This window comes from Saccopteryx leptura, chromosome 13 (genome assembly GCF_036850995.1).
Source record: "Saccopteryx leptura isolate mSacLep1 chromosome 13, mSacLep1_pri_phased_curated, whole genome shotgun sequence".
Lineage (NCBI taxonomy): Eukaryota > Metazoa > Chordata > Mammalia > Chiroptera > Emballonuridae > Saccopteryx > Saccopteryx leptura.
In genome coordinates, this window is record NC_089515.1 from 33,146,660 (window position 1) to 33,166,209 (window position 19,550).

The following is a 19,550-nucleotide window of genomic DNA, read 5'->3' on the forward strand; positions in this document are numbered from 1 at the left end:
GCCTTGGCTGCAGGAGGGGAAGAGAAAGACAGGGAGGAAGGAGGGGGGTGGAGGGTGGAGAAGCAAATGGGTGCTTCTCCTGTGTGCCCTGGCCGGGAATCGAACCTGGGTCCCCCGCACGCCAGGCCGATGCTCTACTGCTGAGCCAACCGGCCAGGGCCCGAGCTATCTTTTTAGATGGAAGTAATTAGAAGATGGCCTTTGGCTTTTCCAGTCAACATGAACCTAATGGTTCTTTGTAGGAAGCAGAATTACTTCATTCTCTTCCTGACCACCGTTTTCACTGCAACCACACTTGTTTACGAGCATCTTATCACAGTAATGGACATCTGTCACGGACTACCACTGGGAGCAAGCACCCGTCTGAACAACATAAACAAAGTGAAGATAGATTTGTAATCATTTGCTTCACTTGAAAAAAATTTTTAAATCTTAATGCTTTATGGACTATTATTTACACCTTCAGGGATTTTGACAAAAGTGCTGCCGTTTTATATTCCCTTTATTTCAAGTTGCTGATAAGTGACCTCGATTTTTCATCTGGACGTGTATACTGTATATGTAAACTTAGATTCTTTTCTGCACTCAAAGACAAAAAGTTAAAAGTGAAATGTGAAATTTCAGCCCTGTCCAGATAGCTTGGTTGGTTAGAGCATCATCCTGTATTGCAGAGGTTGCTGGTTCGATCCCCGGTCAGGGCACATACAGGAACAGTGAGTTTCCTGTCTCTGTCTCTCTCTGTCTCTCTGTCTCTCCCTTCCTCTCTTGCTAAAATCAATTAAAAAAAAGGTGAATTTCATACATACCTTTCAGCATCATTCGTCCGGTGGATCCTCCGAAAGTACTGAGAAGGCCACTCCTTGCTCCTAAAGATGTGGTTGCTTCTAGGAGAGAACCGGTGATGTACTGAGATATGGAAGTCCTTTGGAGCGTGGCACGATAGTCACATATGGTGTCTCGGACACAATGCTTTAAGCAGGGACCAATGTTAATTCTTTCATGGGCTGTCTCAGAGGCTGGGAGCTTTGGGAAGAAATGGAGAAGAGATCCAATTGTATCTTCTGTTTCTTCTCCCCTTCTCACTGCATTGTAGATCTGTGAATAGCACAAAGTACAGGAAGTATTAATCTAGTTTCTTAGAAAAGCAAATTAACTTGTTGACAAAATGCCAAGATGACTTATTAAGAAAGAAGGCTCAGTCGCTCTAAGCACAAACACTTTTGAGCACTGGGCTCATGTATTAACCTGAACATTCTACAGACACCGTTTATTTGGGAAAGCTATGTGTAGTTTTGAAATAGGCCATTCAAACAACCCTGCTATCAAACAGAGCGCTTACAAGTTGTACCAACCAGAAATATATTCAGCTCAAATTTCTTCTCCTCCTCCTCCTCCTCAGCAAAGCAAAGCTCTTCTGCAGAGGGACATTGCCAATTCTTTCCTTCTTGTCCTTTTGGACTCTCTAATGTGACTGTCCTAGGTCTGTCTGCCCCCAAGAATTACTTCAACCTGACATTTATGAGGAATCTTTCCTCCGTGCTCAAACAAAAGTAAGAATGAGAGGGTCATGGGAAAGGAAAAATTCTGTATTTCTCTCTTGGTCACAAACCTTCATTTATCAGCTTGGATCAAATCTTTGAATCCTTTTTCCTCTTCCTCCTTCTTCAGTTCCCACATCCATTGAACTGATCCTGCCCATTTTTCCTTTTCTGTCTCTGTCACTATCTTGATTTTCTTTCCCCTTTATAACCTAAATTTACCAAGAATTATCTCAAAAAAATTGACCTATTAGGAAAGGTTACCAACCATAATTCCAACCCATTCCAAAGCAATCATTCAACATGCATTTCTATAGATCTTGCTCCGTGTGAGGGACAGTGTTAAAAGATGTGGGGCCTGGGCAAAGAGGAACACATAGCTCTTGTACTGCAGGATTTCCCAGTCTAATTTAGAAGATGAGGCCTGCAAATGGTGAGGGAGGTTTTGGGTTTTACCAAGGTCCCTGGGAAGCCAGAAACTTCTGGGTAGTGTGTAAACAACAGGGAAGAAACATAACATGGAGTGAATTAATCTAGCTCTCCGATGGTGGAATAAAGGTAAACTATATTGTTGTTTTTTTTTTTTTTTAAAATCATGCCACCTTGAGGACCTTGCTGTAGTTGTCTTATTATTCACTCATCAAATCAACAAATAATCATGATGTGCTTATATACCAGTTATGTGTCAGGCCTGAGTAAATAAGACAGCTTTTCCCCGAAAGAGTTCACGGTCAATAAGCAAAAGAGTTCATAGTAGGATGAAAAAGGAAGTCACCCCTCAGGGAAGAGAAGGTCCTCCTGTACCCTCCAGTCCACCCGTGTGCCCCATGATACTGCACACTCCAATCTCACCTTAACCAGCCAAGGCCCACAGGGACTCAAGAGACTCCTGTTGAGCTGTGCAAAGTCCTTAGGACCCTAGAATGGACCTACCACACCCCTAGTATTCAAGCCAGACTGATCCTGGTTAGGTTGCTACGGTGCTTTTCTCTACCTATTGCTATATACTTCTCTCTTGAGTGGAAAATGTGAATTCTTTGGCTTTCTCTTCATTAAATTTCTGGTGGCCAGTGTGGCCTTGGAGATGGTGTGCTGGGACAGAAAGAGCTCCCAGGCTTTGCCATCAGGTGTATGGGGTTGGACACCTAGCTCTACCTTGACCAGCTAGAGAGCTGGAAACGAGCATAAGCAAGCTGTGTTGAACGTTTAGAGACAGTTCTCTCCTTCTGTAAAATGGGGACACTAAGGCCCCTTCTTAAGATGTTGTGCGATTCTCCAAGATGACAATGTAAAGTGCACAGCTTGGTACCTAAAAATGGTGGCCATTACTATGGGGCAAGAAGAGAATGAACTCTATCCTCAGAAGATGGTTGTGAAACAACAGAGCATAGTCTACGAAATGCACCACGATGGGGTTACACCCTCGCTCTCATGTGCCTCTGGATAATATCATCCTAACCTAATTTGGGTGTATTGTGAGAGGTAGAGCTCAGGACACGCTCTTCTTCTCTCAGCTCCAAATCATACAGACAATCTCCAACACACTAAGTCTCAAACAAGTCCTTCAAAAGTAAGTGTTCTAGAAGTCCGGGGAAAAGAATCCACTGTGAGGTCTGACAGCTAAAGAAGGCTTCAGAGGAAAAGCAGGTTTTAGCCATGCCTTGGAAAACAGGCATGGCTCTAACTGGAGCAGATGGGGGAGGCAACTCACATGGTAAGCAGAAATGTATGTATGTGTCCCAGGGGCATTTAGAGCAGAGGAGAAATGAGAAGGGTCAGGCGGCCTGGTAAAGGACAGTCTTGAATGTCAAATGAAGAGGTTGCCTCATCAGAGGTGAGAAGTCTTCATTTTTGTTGTTGTTTGGTTTATTTGTTTTAGCAGAGGAACAATGCTAAGAAGGTTTTACTTTATAATGATTAATGTGCTTACAGTTCTTAGTTACTAATGAGTAGATGTAGTTTCTTTCTTGCCAAGCTCTTCCATTGGCTCAGATGCCCTCACTCATTATGTTATTCATTCCAGTTTCCACATACATGTAATGCCTTCAGAGATTCCCAATGTCTTATTCAGTCCCTTACCCTGCTTTCCCAAAGGACTTTCCTCAAATCATTAGATCTAGAGAAGCTGCATGAAATAAGAACTCTTTGATCATGTAAGTTTGACAAAATAAATAGCTCTTTTGAAGATTTACAGCGCATATTAAAATATACTGCTCAAAAAAATTAGGGGGCATTTTATCACTTGATATTCATTTTGAAATATCCTCTAATTTTTGTGAGTAGTCTATTAAAGACAATTGGCTCTGGCCTGTTGGTTCAGTGGTAGAGCATTGGGCCAGCATGCGGATGTCCCAGGTTCGATTCCCAGTTAGGGCACACAGGAGAAGTGACCATCGGCTTCACTACCTCTCCCCCTCTTACTTCTCTCTCTCTCTTTCTTTTCTGCAGCCATGGCTTTGACTGGAGCGAGTTGGCCCCAGGCACTGAGGATGACTCCATGGCCTCTGCCTCAGGTACTAAGAGCTCAGTTGCTGAGAAACAGAGCAACACCCGAAATGGGCAGAGCATCGCCTCCTAGTGGGCTTGCCAGGCTTGGTTGGGGTGCATGTGGGGGTCTGTCTCTGCCTCCCCTCCTCTCATTGAATATATATTATATATAAAAGACAATTGAAAGGTTTAGAGTGAAGAAATCTATTTCATTTTGCTTAACTGAATGATTATTACTCATACTCGTGTTAATTGACCATAATTTTTTTTAAGAACTTACAGCCCATGAATATAGTATTGCACTAAAAAAATTTGCTCTAATCGAACAGCCTTTTCTATTCTCATTTCCTTGAACTCTGTGGATCTGCCGAAACAGACAATTACCCACCTTTCTTGAAGTCCTGCCTCTACTATCACCTCACTGCCCCATCTGTTTTCTTCTGTGGCTCCCCTTCCTCCTCGGGCCTTCAGGATAGTTGTAATGCAATAGAGAAGTGCCAACAAGTGCCTAATGTCAAGGGTCATAAATTGACTGGCAGTGGGCCAGATTTGCCCCAAAGATCTGCTTCATCGACATAGACTGTTTAGAAATCAGGAAAGTTTATATACATGTCTAAAGTTATAGCACCTTCTGATAAATGAAAGAATCTGGCAACACTAAGTACCGCCATATGGTGTGAAGGACTAGACCTTAGATGGGGCACAAGTTCTCCAGCTGGCACCAGTCCCCACCACTCTCTAGTAATCACACCTGGCCAATATCTGGTCACCATTATTATATGTGTTTGTGACTCTTGCCTTAATGGGATATGGACATGGCTATAAAAACATACAATAAACATATACAACATGTACTGAACTCCCCACATTGTGTCATCTGTGTGCTCCTCCCTGTGCTAGCTGCCAGGGAGGCAGAGAGAAAGCCATGGTCTCTGCTCTCAAGGGATGTTGCAGCTCAGCATTTATATACATATATAAATGCTATGTACGTATTAAGTAATCATTCAGCGTTACTATCAGCCACTTTCCACATTCCCAAACTTGTCTGATGAAATAAAAGATGGAAGAGCTCTAAGAATAAAGCTCTAAGCTGCCATAACCATTGCTAACACCCCATACACAAAGACCAGAAAAAGATCACAAGGATCTTCCAAGATATGGACTAACACACACTAGTGAAACAAATACTGGATAAGCCGAATTCAAGGTGCTTCTTAAAAAAATGCTGAAATGTGGATGACGTGGTGGTAGACATGGAAACTTCAGGGAACATATTAAAATCAGGCTATAACCACTAATTAGCTCATCCACTTAAAAAAAAGTAATCATGGAAAATTCTACATATATAGAATGGGAAGAGGAGGCAGTATAGAACAATCATTGTGAGTGTTGCTGTGGAGTGTTGGTTTGAATTCTAGCTCCCCTCCTTCCCTTGGACAGTTTACTTTGCTATTCTGTGCCTCTGTTTCCTTTTCTCCAGTGTGGAGATACAGTCATTTCTGCCTCATAAAGTTGTGGTAAGAATTACAAGCTTTGATAAACAAAATAGATTAGAACAGTACCTGCCGCTTAGTCAATGCTCAACAAATATTGGTTTTTGTGATGATGATGATGACAATGATGATTGTGGTAAACAAGAAAAATAGCCATAAATTACTTGCTTCACTGATTCTAAGTCAGCCTTGGAATTTGCTGAACCAAGGGGAATTTAGTAAATGTGATGCAAACAAAGTCCTGAAAAATACTTGTTCATTGAAACTTGTTCTCTCTTACAGTTTCTGGGAACTCTGCACTAATGACCATGTGGAGAAGCCATAGCTAGTTTTCTGGAGGATGAGAGACCATGGCCCAGTCATTCCCATCACCTTGGCCGATAGTCTAACCAATAGCCAGACACACAGTGAGGCCATCCTAGAATCTAGATTATTCAATTGCCAAATTGCCATCATAGATACATGAGAGAGCCCAGTAGAGATCAGTTGATCCAGACTAGGAGAACCACTAAGCCAATTCACAGAAATATGAGCTAAATAAATTATTGTTGTAAAAGGTCACCAGGTTTTGGAAGTGTTTCATTACAAAGCAAAAGTTAACCGACATAATGATGATGTGTTGGGCAATGTGGAAAGTATTTACCTGTATGAGATTTAAATCCATACACTAACCCAAAGAGGTCGATTCATTTGGTAGATGGGGAAAGTAATCCTAGAGAGGTGGAGAAGTACAATTAACTTTACACAGCTAGTAAGAGTCTAAGCCAGGATTGACATCAAGGTTTGTTCAACTCTGTGGTCCAACTTTATCCATTGCACTAAACAAGGTCACACCCAAAGCCCAAACAGCAGAAGTCAAGAAACCATTCTTATTGGCAAAAGGTTTAAATAATGTTTATATTGCTGTCATTATTGTTTTTATTCATGATAATTCTTTTCATGATCACCCTAAATTACTTTTGAAAATAATCAAGTAATGACTAATGTATGATCAAATGTTTCCTTATATGAAAATTTATCGTTTTAAATTACAAGGTTAAAAAAATATATAAACTTTATCTAACTTGTTTAATGTGGTCATAAAAGGTGCTGAAAACTTGACAGACTACTGCTCAATATAGACCAGTATCTTTTTTTTATTTTTTTTATTTTTTTATTTTTATTTTTTTTGTATTTTTCCAAAGCTGGAAACGAGGAGAGACAGTCAGACAGACTCCCACATGTGCCCGACCGGGACCCACCCAGCATGCCCACCAAGGGGCGATGCTCTGCCCCTCCGGGGCATCGCTCTGCCATGACCAGAGCCACTCTAGCGCCTGGGGCAGAGGCCAAGGAGCCATCCCCAGCGCCCGGGCTATCTTTGCTCCAATGGAGCCTTGGCTGCGGGAGGGGAAGAGAGAGACAGAGAGGAAGGAGGGGGGGTGGAGAAGCAAATGGGCGCTTCTCCTTATGTGCCCTGGCCGGGAATCGAATCCAGGTCCCCCGCACGCCAGGCTGACGCTCTACCACTGAGCCAACCAGCCAGGGCTGACCAGTATCTTTTTTGAGATAAAATCAACATGTCACAACATGGTATCTAAGTTTGCCAAACAGATATGTGCCCATTAATTCACTCAACAATAGATTCATATTTATTAAACATATATATTGTGTCAAGCCCAATGGCTGGTGATCCAACACTGAGCAAGAAAGCTTCGTTTAGTGGGTAAGGAAGATAGTAAATAAATGGATCAAGTAAGTTAAGTAAAAATTACAAACTGTTATATATAGTTCAAATGTGTTTTAGATATAAATTTCACAGGACTTGCTGAAGTTGTTGGGAATGAGGAAATAAAAGGAGTCAAGGTTTCTATATTTAGTCATTTAAAAATTCTTAGATATTTAAGATTTTATATAGAGAGCTACAGAACAATGTTGCACACAGTGCTCTTCATGGCTCCTACGTTTAACAACTGTGAAGTATGAGTGAATTCTCTCTATGGAATTACAGTACTCCTATTATGGCAAGTACTATGTCTGAGCAGAAAGATCTTGGTATTATAAAGTTACCTGCAGGAAAGCAAGCAATGCCAGGACAACATGTAAGAGAACACTTGCAGCTCCTTGTGACTCAAAGAGGGATGCCTTGTAGAAACCAGCACTGGGACATGGAATTTAGACCCAAAACAAAACAAACATCCACATCTGAAGAGAACAGGGATGATTCGGACGGAGACAAAACCAAAGACTCTGGTGCATTGAAAGGCATGAGGCAGCCAGACACACCATGTCCACAGCACTCACCCAGGAGAAAAGCGTCCTCTACACCAGTGGTCCCCAACCTTTTTTGGGCCACGGACCGGTTTAATGTCAGAAAATATTTTCACGGACTGGCCTTTAGGGTGGGACGGATAAATGTATCACGTGACCGAAACAAGCGTCAGAGTGAGTCTTAGACGGATGTAACAGAGGGAATCTGGTCATTTTTTAAAAAATAAAACATAGTTCAGACTTAAATAGAAATAAAACGAAAATAATGTAAGTTATTTATTCTTTCTCTGTGGACTGGTACCAAATGGCCCATGGATTAGTACCGGTCCATGGCCCGGGGTTTGGGGACTACTGCTCTACACAGCCAGAGAGACTATCTTTTTCTTTTTTTCTTGTGGGAGAGACAGAGACAGTTGGAGAGAGGGACAGATAGGAACAGACAGACAGGAAAGGAGAGAGATGAGAAACATCAATTCTTCGTTACAGTTCTTCAGTTGTTCATTGACTGCTTTCTCATATGTGCCTTGACGGGGGGGGGGGGGGGGGGCGGGGCTGCAGCAGATCAAGTGACCCCTTGCTCGAGCCAGCAACCTTGGGCTCAAGCTGGTAAGCCTTGTCCAAACTAGATGAGCTCACGCTCAAGCTGGCGACCTTGGGGTCTTGAACCTGGGTCTTCCACATCCCAGTCCAACGCTCTATCCACTGCGCCACCACCTGATCAGGCGAAAAGACTTTGTCTTAACTTGACTTCTACTGGGGTCAAAGAGAATACTTGTCAAGGGGAGTCAGTTTTGTACTTATTCTATTTCAACAGCTCTCTTTCTAAGGTCAGAGTTATAGAAAACTATGATGGTCCAAGAATTGATGGCATATATTCTAAAATATTTCAACATAAAAATTTTTGTTACTTAGGTGTCTATTTACTTCTTTTTTTTTTTTTTTTTTGGTTTGTTTTGTTTTTAAAGACCAGGCAAGCCCAAGGTTTTGAACCGGCGACCTCAGCATTCCTAGGTCGACATTTTATCCACTGCGCCACCACAGGTCAGGCCTCATTTACTCTTATTGCTCGCAGTCACTGCCATATTTACTGAGTGCTTAAAATAAAGCAGGCACTGAGACATGATTTCATTGAAACCTCAGAACAGCTGTAGAAAGAGATCCCGCTATTACCATTACTTAAAAATAAGGAACTAATGTCCACACAAGTCAGACGCAGCATCAGGACTCTTATCTCTAAGCCAGTGCACTGCTAACCACTAAACCAAAAAGATAATCCTGTAGTATAGTTGTCAAAGAAACCACTTTTAAGAGAGAGCTAATTGTAATAATGACTCTTCCATTTTTTATGTATTGTTTCTCCCCCTCTAGAATGTCAGCTTCATTAGGACTTTATTACTTTATTTCTTTTTTTAATTTATGTACCTCCAAGTGTCTAGAAGTGTTTGGCATAATTATAGCTTGTCAATAAATATTGATTGAATTAATGAACATCTTGTTTCATATTTTTGCCAAGAACTTGGCTAGAATCCTCCCATTTTTTTTGGTCATGAATCTATTGTGTTCATCTAAACCACAGATGATACTCTATTGCCACCTATATTTTTTCGGACACCAGACACAGAAATCACATGAAATGGCATAAAAATATTTACAAAATATTCAGAATAGCTGTAGTCAAATGAGGCTGTTCATTGCTACTAACCAAACATAGCCTAGTCTGAAAAATCTACCAATAGTTTCACATTATTCCATTATCATTTACTGATTGGTATAGAGTTGAGGCTTAATCAGATCTATTCTCCACCCTGATTTTTTTTTTATAAAAATGGTGATTTGAAAGGATTATGGGGCTTAAAAAAACATCAGAATACAAATTCATATATTCACTCTCCTAATTGAATTTTTTTTTTTTTTTTTTTGTATTTTTCTGAAGCTGGAAACGGGGAGAGACAGTCAGACAGACTCCCGCATGCGCCCGACCGGGATCCACCCGGCACGCCCACCAGGGGCGATGCTCTGCCCACCAGGGGGCGATGCTCTGCCCCTCCAGGGCATCGCTCTGCCGTAACCAGAGCCACTCCAGCGCAGAGGCCAAGGAGCCATCCCCAGCGCCCGGGCCATCTTTGCTCCAATGGAGCCTCGGCTGCGGGAGGGGAAGAGAGAGACAGAGAGGAAGGAGGGGGGGGGTAAGAGAAGCAGATGGGTGCTTCTCCTGTGTGCCCTGGCCGGGAATCAAACCCGGGTCCCCCACACGCCAGGCCGACGCTCTACCACTGAGCCAACCGGCCAGGGCCTCCTAATTGAATTTAATTCAACAAATGTTGAGTTGCAATTACAAAGATTATGGTAGATGCTTGAGAATGATGACTGGAAGAGACACACTCTGCCCTGTGGCAGAAACTCCCCTCCCCCAGAGTTTTCTTTTCTTTAGCACGAAGGGTTCAGCCAACATTATCTCCAAGGTCCCTCTTAGCGTCACCCTGGGATGACCCCATACTTCCTAGCTTTCTCAAATAGGTGATGGAGGATATTAATCAAACTTAATTTTGATGATAATTTTGATCATCATTATTCTCTAATATAGTATATACACATAGGGTCTTCTGTTTCCCTTTCTCTTTTTTTTTTTTTTTTAATTCATTTTAGAGAGGAGAGAGAGAGACAGAAAGGGAGAGAGAGAGGAGAGAGAGACAGAGAGAGAAGGTGGGGAGGAGCTGGAAGCATCAACTCCCATATGTGCCTTGACCAGGCAAGCCCAGAGTTTCGAATAGGCGACCTCAGCATTTCCAGGTTGACGCTTTATCCACTGCGCCACCACAGGTCAGGCTTCCCTTTCTCTTAATTAGTGTTTTTATTCAATACTAGCTGTCTCTTCTTAGTAGTAACTATAAATAGGCTGGATGAGAATGTGGGGGCGTGTCTCATGGAGTAAGTGTGAGAGTTGTGCTTTGGAAAACCCCTTTGACTGGTCTCATGGGCCCCCTTCCTAACTTTTGAAATATAAAAGTAGAGTTCTAGACAATTGAAGATGCTGAAACTTTGATTTCTCACAGCTGAAAGCTTGATTTCTCATGGTGTGTGTGTGTCTAAACAAAACGCAATGATAGAAGAACTGCCAAACTCCCTGAAGAGTCAACAAGAACGGTGAAGCCGTTCTCGTGGTGGTAGCTGAGGTAGGCTAGAGACCAGAGGGGCAGGGATGCGGAGCAGGGCTTGAGTAGCCAGCCATCGCTCTCTCTGCTCTTGAATCCACATTCCATTCAAGTGCCTGGGTGGAGAATTCCTTTCCACTGAGGATATTCAGACCATGCACGAGACGCTGACCAAACACAGCTCCAGAGAGCCAAAAATAAAGGCTTTGCAGAGTCGAAGCCAATTAACCAGAGCTATGCCACCAGCTTCAACAGGAAGTAAGCCGCACCTTTATTCCTGCAGGAAATATCTAAAGAAGTATGAGAAGATGGCCAAGGACATTTTACAGCTGGAAATGCCCATCTACGTAACTTCTTCCAATTCACACCTTACCCCTGCATTCAAATTTGCCTCTTCCATGCAGCCTTCTTGGGGCTCCAGAGAAAAATAAGCTTTTCTTTTCTGGGTCCCAATGTAAACTCTATAATGGCACTTTCTCTATAGAGTCACTGTTTGCTCCCCTTTCAGGCTGTGAGTTCTGAGGGAGGGGGTGAGGGGAGGCGGGAGGCCATGTGTTGGGCAGATAAAATGTATTATGCTCACTTTGTAAAAGATATCGTTGCCCAGGTGATATTATTGGGTGTGGGGGACAGGCTATAAGCAGGCCAGGTCGTTGTAGCCTAAGGTTTGGTTTTAGGACTAAGCTTTTCCCCACACCCTTGACTGATTGTATGATCTGGGTGGTGCACTCTCATGAGGAATCCAATTATGCCTTGGATAAGTGACTTTGTATCAGAGACTTCCTTGTTTGTATATTGGATTAACGGATTTTGCTTTTCTACACTATAAAATGGGGATGGAGCGGGAGCTTGCACTCTTGGTTCCTGAGATTAGCAAGAGAGAGCAGAGAACAGAGAAAGGCCACGTGGAGGAGGCCAGGAGAAGCAGCCAAGATGGCAGAGTGCTGAGTGAGATGCCAGTTTGTGTAGAGTTTGTATCTGGGATAAGGAAGGAGATGGGGAACTGAGGAGAATAAGGCTGGTGAGCTAGAAACCTTTGATTCTAGGAAACTCGGATAAGTCAGTGGCTTTGTGAGCACTGAATGTGAATGGGTTTTGGAGCCCAGTGTGTATTTTTACTTGCCTGCCGAGAGCAAGCTAGGATTAAAGACTATGGCCCATCAGTTTTTGGCTCCACTGTTTCTTTACCGACTGTCCGAATCCAATGCGAACCTGCATGGGCCGGGCTGCTGTGATAGTGGCCCTGGCCGTAGCTCCTGGCTTTACACCATGCCTTAGTCAACATTTTGTCTCTAGCTCAGAACACACTGCTTAGCATGTTGAAGGCAATAGAGAAGTAACGGAAGCCTCAGAGCCAGGTTCTCAAAGTGTGTCCACAGAGCAGCATCGTCTTCATCACCTGGGAACTTGTTAGAAATGCAAACTTTTGGGCCCTGTTGGTCAAATAAGTTTGTAAATATGATATATATGTTTGCTCGCTTGTGACTTATATTGGGTGTGGGGGACAGGCTATGGGCAGGCCAGGTCGTTGTGGCCTGGGGTTTGGTTTTGGGACTAAGCTTTTCCCCACACCCTTGACTGATTGTATGATCTGGGTGGTGCACTCTCATGAGGAATCCAATTATGCCTTGGATGGGTGACTTTGTATCGGAGACTTCCTTGTTTGTATATTGGATTAAGGGATTTTGGTTTTCTACACTATAAAGTGGGACAGACCAGGAGCTTGGACACACAGTTCCTGCTATCACAATTGCAGGGGCTTCCCTGATTCCTTGCCCTTCATGGGAAGAGCTGGTTTTCTGCTTTTCCCTTGTCTTCTTTTGTGGTTTGCCTGTCTTGGTGAGACACCAATAAATAGGATGGCCCCCCGTCCTCTGACTCCGCCATTTCTTTATCGTCTGCCCGAATCCAATGGGAACCTGCATGTGAATGGCCACGATGGCGGCTCCTGGCCTTACAGGTCCCAACCCCAGACACGCTGAATCAAAACCTCTGGGGCTGGGCCCAAAGATCTGTCCTGAAACAAGCCTTCCAAATGATCGAGATTCCTGCTCAAGTTTGAGGACCCCTGCCTGAGACTTTAAGGAGAACACACTACCTTTCATCTTTGACTGCACTTATCATATTATCCATCCCATAAACACTCACATCCATGTCATGTTTCTTCTAGGACTGGAGCTCCTGAGGGCAGGGGCGACATCTTATCATCTTTAGCTTACCCAGAGTCCCTAGCTCAGAGTCCACAGCACAGGCCACAATGAATAAAGGCTAGCTGAACGAGGGGGCATTTCTCGCAGAAATTCCCTGTAGTTGTGAAGGTAACAGGCCTTTGTGAAATGATGCTGCTAGCTTAATATTTCCAAAGATGAATCATGTCTGAAATACTAATTCTAATGGGAATTACCGTACAGATGAATCATATCATAATGAGAAAACCTGGCTGCCAAGGAAGCCTCTTGAAAAGAAGAAATCAAATCAGGACAAATGGATTATGTTGCAGAGGCTTGTGATGTCAGGCTGTGAATTAGGCCAACAGAAGGGATTTAATGGCCTGAACTACCAGGCTCCCTGCAGCTCTGAGGAGCAGCCGGTCAATTAATGAATCACATGGAAGCAAAGCCCCTGCAAGGCAAAAACAAACTTTCACAAATCTCCTAGGCTGCAACGCCCTGGCTCAGGGCTCAGGGGCAGTGTTCTTGCTAAGCTGTGCACATGTGAAGCTGTGAGGGACAGAACGTTCCTCATATCCTGTGGCCCCAGGCTGCTGTGTGTCCACAGCAGGTGGAGGGGACCAAGGCCAACCCATAGGGCCAGGTTGTGTGATTCCTATACACCAACTGAATTCCCACTCACCTTGTCTAGGCAGGGGTCAGTGTTGCCATCTATCTTCATGGCTCCCAGAGGCCCCTTTCTCCCTGGGTCACCACTCCTGAACCAACAACACTATACAGGGGGTCCTCGGGTTACAACATAGTTCTGTTCCTATGAGAGTGATGTAACTCAAATTTTGGTGTAAGTTGAAACACACCTAGCCTAAGTCACTTACCTATCCTAACACAGTTGTAAAACCAGAATCTAGAACAGGGGTCCCCAAACTACGGCCCACGGGCCGCATGCGGCCCCCTGAGACCATTTATCTGGCCCCCGCCGCACTTCCGGAAGGGGCATCTCTTTCATTAGTGGTCATCCGCATCCTGTGCTCCTGGAGTCCTGTATGTGGCGGCATCGCTCACGTACAGTACTACTTCCAGTGACACGGGACGCATGTGTCACGGCTCCAGAAGCGCATCATATCACTTGTTACAGCTAGCAGTGACAAATATGGAACCGGACATTGACCATCTTATTAGCCAAAAGCAGGCCCATAGTTCCCATTGAAATACTGGTCAGTTTGTTGATTTAAATTTACTTGTTCTTTATTTTAAATATTGTATTTATTCCAGTTTTGTTTTTTTTACTTTAAAATAAGATATGTGCAGTGTGCATAGGGATTTGTTCATAGTTTTTTTTTATAGTCTGGCCCTCCAACGGTCTGAGGGACAGTGAACTGGCCCCCTGTGTAAAAAGTTTGGGGACCCCTGATCTAGAACATAAAAACATAACTCAGCCATAGAGAAAGGAAAACGACATAAATATACTGCACTGTACACTGTACTGTGTGTTCTTCCGCTGCACACAAGCAAACTAGTTCGCCCACATAGTCTGTGAGTACAATGCTAATGGCGTAAACTGAAACACTCACATCTAAATTTTTTAAACATTTTATAGGAGTGAGCGTTATAAACTCAGACCGTCGTATGTTGAGACTGTCATAACCCGAGAATCCCTGCATTTCCTTCCTCCACTCTTTGCCTGGAGACTCTCTGAGGGTCCCCTCCAGGAACCGCTAGGGCGGGACAGTAGAGCAGAGGCCACAGAGTGGAGAGGAAAGAGCCTGGTACTTGCTTCACACTGATCATGTTGGAGTCTTAACACCACCATCTACGAGCAGTGAGAAAGCAACTTGGGTTTCTTTAACAGAGATTATTGCAGGGTTGTTATAAGCCAGGATTCAGTGGGCAAAGGGAGCTGTGAGTTTTTTGTCTCCAGCTATACAAGTGGTCATCCTGGCATCAATGATCTAGACTCTAGATCAGGGGTCTCAAACTCAACTCAGCATGTGGGCCGCAGAGCAAGATCACAGGCGTTCCGCGGGCCGCACTAGGTCTACAAAAGGCAACTGTTACGCAACACTTTTCTCACTGCAGTTGAAAACAAAAAAAAATCAGTACAACAAGCACAATCGTACATGCAGTTTACTCAGTGTCACAAAACGACCAGAAACTGTAGTTCGCATCACAACTGCTGTTAACTAAGCTAATATCTAGCTAGGATGCTAGAGAAATGAAAAATACAAGTAGGCCCCTAGGCTTACTTAATTTTATCCAAAATATTTTGAACTTCGTGGATTAGTCTGCGGGCCGCACAAAATTGTTCGGCGGGCCGCATGCGGCCCACAGGCCACGAGTTTGAGACCCCTGGTCTAGATGTTTAGAGCTCTAAGGCCAGGTCTGCTTGCCTGCAGGACTTAAGACAACTTTCCACTCTAGAAAGCTATCACCCCACCCTGGCCCACCTGGGTATTCACTGGTGTTCCAAGGTGGTAGAGGCTCTCCTACGCTCAGGAGAAAGTTTGCCCAGCCTCCTGCATGTTTACGCACATGAAGATGTCTGAGTATTTTCTGGTCCACAGCTCCCCAATCAGCCACACTCTGAGTTCAGTTTTGCGCTACGGCACCTGCTACACATATTATAAGTGCAAAGCCTTGGCAAGGTGCTTGGTATGTGCGTGGTGCTGAATCAACAGGAGTTCAATAATCCTCTCGGTTAATATTAAAGTCATAGAATGAACTGTTTCTCTCCACCCCTGGTTTCTTCCTCTCCCTCGCCTCTCTGCTCTCTTCTTCCTCTCTAGGTTGCTCTTGGAGGTGTCTTCTCCAGCTTTCTCTGTGTCCCCATTATTTCTTCACTCTCAAAATTTTTTATTTCTCCCCACTTTCGCATCCCTTGTTTTGCTTTCCTTTTACTCTCATCCTGTTTTTTCTTGCTCTGTCCTGATCTTCCCATCTTCGTCACTCTTGTTTCTCTCCCCTTTACTCTCATTGCCCACTTCTCTCCTCTACCCCTTATTTCTTCTCATTTCATTTTGATCGGGACCCTTTGAGCTTCAGTTCCAGGGACAAAGGAAGAGGGTAGGGACAAGGGAGGATTGCTGACTAGTAGGGTCTGCAAGCAGAGACCCTTCTCTGACTGTGAACAGTTGTTGGTCATTACTGAATACCCTGTATTTCTTCTATTGGAAAACTGCAGTATTAATTCCTGAAAGTCTCTCTTCTGATGGGACCCAAGTGAATCACCAGAGAGGAGCTAATAAAATTCTTTCCCCAAACCCCAAAGGAATAGAAACTCAGTAGTTGAGCCAACACTGGACCCAAGACCCAATGTAAGTTGGTTTCTGGCCTGGACTAAGTTCTTTACTGTGTTCTTTGATGGCATTTACTTTAGAGCCTCATGCTGCCAATAAGACTTCAGAGCTGAGCGCTGGTTGGGTAGCTCAGAGCATCATCCTGATATGCCACAGTTCAGGTTCGATCCCCAGTCAGGGCACATACAAGAATCAACCAATGAATGAATAAATAAGTGGAACAACAAAATCAACATTTCTCTCTCTCCCTTCCTCTCTATCTCTGATATCAATAAAAAAAATTTTTTTTAAGGATTTTAAAAAAAGAACTTGAGTTCTTTTTAGAATAAGCAACAGACTGGCCCTGGCCGGTTGGCTCAGCGGTAGAGTGTCGGCCTGGTGTGCGGGGGACCCGGGTTCGATTCCTGGCCAGGGCACATAGGGGAAGTGCTCATTTGCTTCTCCATCCCCCCCCTCCTTCCTCTCTGTCTCTCTCTTCCCCTCCCGCAGCCAAGGCTCCAATGGAGCAAAGATGGCCTGGGCGCTGGGGATGGCTCCTTGGCCTCTGCCCCAGGCACTAGAGTGGCTCTGGTCGTGGCAGAGCGACACCCCGGAGGGGCAGAGCTTCGCCCCCTGGTGGGCAGAGCGTCGCCCCCTGGTGGGCGTGCCGGGTGGATCCCGGTCGGGTGCATGCGGGAGTCTGTCTGACTGTCTCTCACCGTTTCCAGCTTCAGAAAAATACAAAAAAAAAAAAAAAAAAAAGAATAAGCAACAGACTCTAAGGTTTCATCCAAGAATAGAACCGAGCTGAAGAAGCAGTTAGTGAACATGCTTCAGGCAGAGCAAATAGAAGAGGTAGTGATGGATGGAGACCACCAGGTTTCCAAGAGCCAGAGTTGTCACTGCTCAGACAGTGAGTGGGACACGGGACCTGGGAGAGGAATTGCTGGGTCTCGTGGGGAAAGGTAGCAGGGGCCTATACAGGATAGAGGAGTGAAGGAGGACTACAGGAGTACAGCCCAGCCTGGCGGGGAAGTCCCGGGACCCACATCTAGAGAAGGGCAGTCTCTGGAAGGGCCTACGGAACAACCAGGGCCCGGGTCAGGTGCTCACCTGGGGGAACCTCTGAGAAGCCTGGTCTAGCATCCGACACAGGAATGGACAAAGTCTCTGGCTACCTTTTAATTTCTGAAGGAAAAGAAATCTATGCCTACAAATGTCCTTTCTTGTTTGGACTCCATTCATGCACTTACTCAACAAATATTTACTGAATGTTTACTTTGTGCCAAAAGCTACAGACAAAACAGTAAATGAAACCATTTTTGTCCTCAAGAAAGTTACCAGGTTATCAGGTGAGATAGGTAAGAAAATGGGCAATGCTAATAATACAGCATTCAATTCTGCAATGGTGTGAGCAGGAAGTGCTTTGGAAATGCAGAAGAGGGTCTTAGAAGGCCATGGAAGGCTTCTCCTCAGAGGTAACATCTAGACATAACCTAAAGTCAGTAAGAGTTAGCCAAGATGAGGGTCCGAGAAAGATAAGAGAGAGGAAAATGTTTTAAAAAGAGGAAACAACATGTTCAAAGTGGCTCCCTATATGGTTGGAGTCAAGAGCGTGAGCAATGAATCTGGGGAGATAAGCAGGTCCTTCTGAGTCCTTACCAAGTGCTTATAATGCTAGCCCAGAACTATTTCCTTTTGTGAGGATTGTCTAAGCAAACTACCATGGAAATACCTTCGTTTGCAAAAACAACAACAAAAAGAAACAGGAAGAAAGAGAAAAGGTTCATAGCTGGAGGTTGTATATTCCATGACTGGGGCTACCCATTGTTCTTCTAGGAGTATCATGCTAAATACTGAGGCTGCAACATTAGGCAAGTCCCAGTCTTAGCTCGTAGGGCATGAATGAGACAGGGATGATCACTTCTATGATTTACTATAACTTGATGGTTTGCTATTAACAAAAACCAATGGGAAGGGACAAAGTGTAAAGCATCACCTACCAGCCTGGAATAGGAGAGAGACCAACTTCATTCAGACCCACAGTGTGAAAATGACAGAGGCACCCCAGGGGTGGGTGGATTAGGACTGTCTAGTTGGAGGGATAGAGCCAGAAAGAGATGGGAGGGATCCAAAGAAAATATTGCCTTTCTTTCTATCTTTGGAAGATAATGATGGAAAGGTAAGCCTTCAGAATGTTTCCAAAATATTGTGGACTTCAAAACAAAACAAAACAGGCCCTGGCCTGTTGGCTCAGCGGTAGAGTGTCGGCCTGGCATGAGGGGGACCCGGGTTCGATTCCCGGCCAGGGCACATAGGAGAAGCGCCCATTTGCTTCTCCACACCCCCCCTCCTTCCTCTCTGTCTCTCTCTTCCCCTCCTGCAGTCGAGGCTCCATTGGAGCAAAGATGGCCCGGGCGCTGGGGATGGCTCCTTGCCCCAGGCTCTGCCCCAGGCGCTAGAGTGGCTCTGGTCACGGCAGAGAGACTCCCTAGAGGGGCAGAGCATCGCCCCCTGGTGGGCAGAGCGTCGCCCCTGGTGGGCGTGCCGGGTGGATCCCGGTCGGGCGCATGCGGGAGTCTGTCTGACTGTCTCTCCCCGTTTCCAGCTTCAGAAAAATACAAAAACAAAACAAAACAAAACAAAAAAAACCACGTATTAGAATTGCACTCAAGTTCATGGGAAGGAGTCAGGACACTGTCTAGAGTCCTTCTGTTCTGTTGCGGTGCTCTCAGCGCTATGTGTGTGTGAGCGCATATGTTCAGAAGGAGAATGATGACTAAGATTGAAGGCAAAGCCGACTTGTTCAGAGGGCCCAGAGGTATAGGAAAGTAATTATCTTTCACCTCACCTGTGCCTACCCTGAAGTCAGAGAAGGAAGATTTGGTTATCCTGAGTCTGCATTCCAGAGAACTCCATGGATATCATTTATAAAACAAAACAAAATACCACTATAGTTGATCAAACTATGGGCTATGCTCATATTAAAAAAGAGAAAGGCTTCCAATTTACATTCCAAAAGTAAGGCATGTTAGCCCTTATTATGTCTCGTCGTTTAAAAAGCCTGTTGTCTGTACAGAGCGTAAGGTTTTTCTTGGCTATCAAAACAAGAGGTCTTTTGTTGACAGAAATAGGCGACAGTGTTTCGGTAAAAAGATTATATACAGAGTAATGGTATGAAGCTCTA

The 19,550-nt window shown here is 44.4% G+C and overlaps 1 protein-coding gene across 2 annotated transcripts in view; it reads right to left on the reverse strand.

The window, feature by feature from the left end:
* Positions 1-19,550, reverse strand: part of PLCE1 (phospholipase C epsilon 1) — a 346,840-nt gene that overhangs the window by 223,031 nt on the left and 104,259 nt on the right. For both annotated transcript variants that reach the window (XM_066355286.1, XM_066355285.1), the window contains exon 2: positions 807-1,095. In XM_066355286.1, coding sequence (XP_066211383.1) covers positions 807-1,095 — 289 coding nt within the window. The remainder of the gene's footprint in view (positions 1-806; positions 1,096-19,550) is intronic.